Source organism: Cryptomeria japonica, chromosome 3 (genome assembly GCF_030272615.1).
Source record: "Cryptomeria japonica chromosome 3, Sugi_1.0, whole genome shotgun sequence".
Taxonomy (NCBI): Eukaryota; Viridiplantae; Streptophyta; class Pinopsida; order Cupressales; family Cupressaceae; genus Cryptomeria; species Cryptomeria japonica.
Window position 1 is genome coordinate 373,362,995 of NC_081407.1, and position 5,025 is coordinate 373,368,019.

Consider the following 5,025-nt stretch of genomic DNA (forward strand, 5'->3'; position numbering starts at 1 on the left):
TTCCAACATATCATTCACAATCAAATTTATTAATCATTAAGTTTAATTTGTTCCCTCACTCACATTGTCAAAAGAATAAAATATCTATGTGAATATAATAGGACTTGATGTTGATTGACTAGAAAGCATGACTAGTTAAGTTCACATTCAAACATAATGGGGAGACAATGTTAAGAAAAAAAAATAAAAAATCTAGAAGATAACAATATTCCAACACAATGGGAGACAAGCTTATCATCTTATATGTAAGAAAAATAAAATAGAAAGTTAAAGATAAGGATCAATCATCCTAAGTGGAGAACAAACAATTAATGTATTTTATTTTATTTTTTAAAATTATTTTTTATTCTATAATGTGAATCCATTTAACTTATTTAAAATATTATATTATATATTTAAGATAAATATAATTAACACTTGTTAGAAAACAATTTTTACAAGAAGAACCTAATTTAGACTCATTCAGTATTGCAGTTCGGCAATTGTTTAGATGAGAAGTCAGGAGTCCCAAGAGTCATGACTGTTTTGACACTTTTTAAAGTATAGCAAAAGTCAAGAGAAAAAAGAATTGGTGACATCACAAAGGATTGTGTGTTATATTTCTCATATAATATTCATATTTACCATAGACGGAACGGGGAACAGAAAGAACGACATTGACGGCTTCTCCGTCGGAATCAACAGGTAAAAATATGCAGTATATGTCACTAGACAGATTCCCGACATGCGATGCCTTTCCCCATCCGAAGTCTACATCCATAAGCCCTAATCGTGACCACTGTGAAATCACCAAGCTTCCATTAAGATCAGGTCGGCGTCTCGAATCCCCCAGAGTATCCACAATCGATCGAATGTATTCGTCTGTGAGAATTTCCTTGGCTCTCTGCACAACCTTTACTGCGTACCACAGGGGCCTCTCTGTCAAATCTTTAACCGTTGTTTGAGCACAGGCTAATACAAATCCGTTTCCGTAGAAACCCTCGGGAAGCCCCGGTTGGAGTTTCGTCCGCACATTGACGGAAAAGAGGAGTTTGATCGCCTGCTTTGGATGCAAATCCATGGCTCTGATCCACGACCTCCATACGTGCGCTGAGAGGACCTCAAATGAGGTGCATTTTGAATGAGAATGGACTGTTACTAGGGTTTTCATTTCCAGGAGCTTGGCGGAGTCGAATATCACGGAGCTCGCCTGGAGTTGTTCTGATTTGAGCCTGGTGTTGAGATTGCACAGGTCTGGGACCTCCGTGAACTCTGGATGTGAGTATTCTATTCTCGGGGGGTTTCTGCTCTGTAAGAGATCTCTACTCCAGGCTGGAGTTACTGACGGAAATTTGGCTCCTTTTGAGATTTGGCACCATGCTTGCAGGAACTGAGAGCTTCCTAGTCCGTCGCACAGGCAGTGGCTAATGCCTGCGCAGATTATAAGTGATCCGCATCTTAAACGTGTGACCTGTGTGCATAGTAAGGATGTCGTGAAATGTAGAATGAAAAGTGCAAGCTTTCTGTCATGTTTGAAAAATCGTTCATAAATCCTCATACTTTAATGAAAATAATCAAATCGTTTATTAAGCTACCTTCCATTTGTTCTTTCCCTTTTGGTCAAATTCTGACATGTTTGTTGAGGCAATCAGTATAATCAGACTTACTGTTGTTTCTGAATTAGATGACCCTATACAATCTTATCTAAAAATATCAGTACAATCAGACTATAATGTTGATTACTGTGCAGAAAATCACATACAATCTAATCTAAAAACACAACTGCAATCATCATAAAAATATTTTCCAACAATTCTAAAACAAAATACTGTTATAAAATGGAAGTTCAACAACAATTGACACTTCTCTGACAACAAAAATAGAGCAGTAGCCAGAAACAGGCATGTAAGGCTTTTCTGCAATGCCTGAAAGCCATAATAACCTTATAGTGGTGGCGAAAAATAATGTAGGTTGAGATTAAAAGGTCAATTATCATCGAGAAAAACAAGTTCAAAATAGCTTATGCGGTTATCAGAACAAAAAAGTTACTTTTTGAAGGTTCATTTTCTTTATATTTTAATTGGTCCATCAGAATTTTTTAGTATTTTTTTTTTCCAAATAGAATGTATTTTCTACATTGTCAAATTATGATATTCAAAATTCCTTGTTTCATATTTCTTGAATCTTGATTTGTCTGAAACTCAATCTCTCATTAAAAATAATAGATTTTAATTTCTATTATTCATAGATTTTAATTTCTATTATTCATAGATATGCAGTAAAGACATTCTCTCTTTCCAATAAAAAAATTTGGTAACAATTAATTTAATCAATTCAAGTCTTTAAAAAAAACAATATTTTGTTTTCATCACCAGAATATGTTTGTTCAATTACACATTTAACTGATAGAATAATAAAAAATTGATGGCAGAACTTTGCATTCACTCTCACAAACAAGACAAAAGTTCCATATAATAATTCAGTCATTTCGTTCACTCTCGTGAAGAAGTTCCAAGAAAAAGTTCCACATGATATGGCCGTCATTCAGCCAACACCACAAATACCAGATGGCCCACAAATTATGACACCCAAGGGTAATAATAGATCCTTACACCAACCTGAATATGCTCTGCTGAATCCTAGTAACTAGGACAAAAGAAGAAAATAAATTCCCTAACAAAAACTCTGAATGAACAGACAGGTGAACCTGTCTTTTCCTTGCTTGTAAAATAATAACTTTAGGGTATATCATAGCTGCCATCTGCCCTAAACGTATACGAAACGTATAATGCTGATTCTTGAATAAAGAAAAAGATTGAAGAAACAAAAAAGTTGGCCAGAGATTGACAGTCATCCACCTAACAGAAACATTAAAAATTCTCATGTATTTAAACTCCTGGAAAAATTTCTCGAACACAGATGTTTTGACTGTTTGACTGTCTTTCACCTGAAAACTGTAAAGTTTCTGGGTTAGCTTGTATACGAGTTTTTGCATCCAATTTTCAAATCACTCGGATCCATCATTAAGATGGTAGAGAGCTAAAGAGAGCATACAATGCGAACAAAAACCCATTATCATGCATGGACAAGAGGATTATAATAGTTCTGGGACAGATATGCTTGGATGTTCTGCCAAAAAGCTTTTGTAAGATACAGAACAAAAACTCATTATCATCTATGTGCACATACCCACTCAAAAATTTCATAAATTTCGTAGCAAATACTTGGAGGGAAATTGAATAACCAGCATCTCTCATCTAATGTCCTAACTGTAAAAGTCATGGAATTATTTAATTATACCTGTACGACCAGGGGAGGTATGCCCAGAAACCCATCAGCAGAAACCTTATGCAGCAGCTTCTTCCAGGACTTGGCAGGCTTATGCAAAGGCCCAAATTCCTTGAGACTCAAATTTGCTCTAGCTCGAACAAACACAGCCCCTTCTCCATTACACACTACCTCTAATTTATGATCATGTCTGCTCCTCAATCTTCCCGCCAGAGGGTAATAATACACCAAAGCTCCAGAAAGCCCATTCCTTATTCTCTCAACAGCCTCCTCATAATCTTCCCCCTGTGGAGGCTTGTACACAAAGATATACTCAATGGTAAACCTCAAGAAAAACTGTGAATCCAAATTTGAGAGGCTGAGAACCTCATGAGGCATAGAACAGGCCGGAGTCACCAGCAGTGGCTCCTCCTCTGGTATAACAAGCAGATTTGAGACGAGCATTTGCACTGCGCCACACCCACACCCACAAACTTATTCCTCTCCAAATCGGGCAAAACTCATGAAAATCTTTCTTAATGGGGGTAACTTATTTGAATACGGTGAGGAATATGACAAGGCAACACTGTAAACTAAGCAAATCTTAGAAAATAAATAGAAAGGTGTAATGGTGGACCAGGGAATTTGCACAGTGAGATTTGGGCGTACGCTTGCAATTGCTTTGCATCAGCGAAGGGCAATCAATGCTTCCTTTATAGATGGCATTCTTTACTGTGGACGATTGGAGGATCGTCAGCCGCCCATGCGATGCTGTGTGTGGATCCCACTCTGTGCAAAGTGCAACAGAATCAACAAGCCATCAAACTTGAGATTTCATCTTACTGTCAACGTGGCTTATTTATTAGCATTCTTTGCCCACTTGCTTAAGTTTACGTACATGGCGCAATATCATGTGACAGGCCTTCACACTTTCACACTGGTAAGCCCTAGGTAATTGATCTGATCTTTAGCTGAAAGCCCTTTTGGATGTGTGCCAGAGTAATGGTGGTGTGTTTGACACGAAAAGCACCACATGCATTAAAGTCTTTGTCCTTGGAAAGGACTTGGATGGACGTTCCCTGACTTTTTCTAATTCTTCATCATTTTCTTGTACCTCTCTATGGGCGGTCACTTCTTGTTCACAATGTCTTTTTATTTCCCATTTTCTAGCTAAAATTAGATCACCTCTGTCCTCTGGAACATTATTATCATTTACTAACTAATCTTTCAAAAAATATATCCATAGATATCTTACTCATTATAAGGAACCTTAAAAAGTGAAAGAAAGTCAAAAAGATCATACTATTTCAATGTCATTGGCATGTGAGTGTTTAGGGTACCTTTTTTTCTCCGATGTGAAGTGTTGGCACGTTGAATACATTAGGTCGGTAATTCATTTATTAAGAATTTTTCTTTTCATAAATTTTTTTTAGAGTTACAATCAATACCTAGGTATGTATGTATGGCTTGATAGATATATTTTTAGGAGCTTGTAGGTATTTTATGGGTTTTTCTTTTTTTTCAATGAAAGTTAATTCGCAGGCATATATATTAACAAAGATTGGACAAGTACAAACTTAGAGATAATGGTAGTGAAATAAATCAACATATTATATCCACTTACAACACTAATGCATAGATCTAATAAACCATTATGAAAATGATTGTTTCTTGTTCCTTATATTGTCCTCTTACTTTTTTCATTTGTGTTATTCATTGTGAAAAAATATATCTAGGAATTTGCATCAACGTGTTATTATCCTCATTCCTAACTAATAC

The 5,025-nt window shown here is 36.1% G+C and overlaps 1 protein-coding gene across 1 annotated transcript; it reads right to left on the minus strand.

Moving 5' to 3' along the window:
* Nucleotides 1–572: 572 nt before the first annotated feature.
* LOC131080034 (alcohol acyltransferase 9) lies at nt 573–4,113 on the minus strand. Its single transcript, XM_058018131.2, has 2 exons — nt 3,280–4,113; nt 573–1,450 (listed from the first exon to the last, which is right to left on the minus strand). The coding sequence occupies exons 1-2, from the start codon at nt 3,709–3,711 to the stop codon at nt 578–580; spliced, it is 1,305 nt and encodes a 434-aa protein (XP_057874114.1). The 5' UTR covers nt 3,712–4,113; the 3' UTR covers nt 573–577.
* Nucleotides 4,114–5,025: the final 912 nt, after the last annotated feature.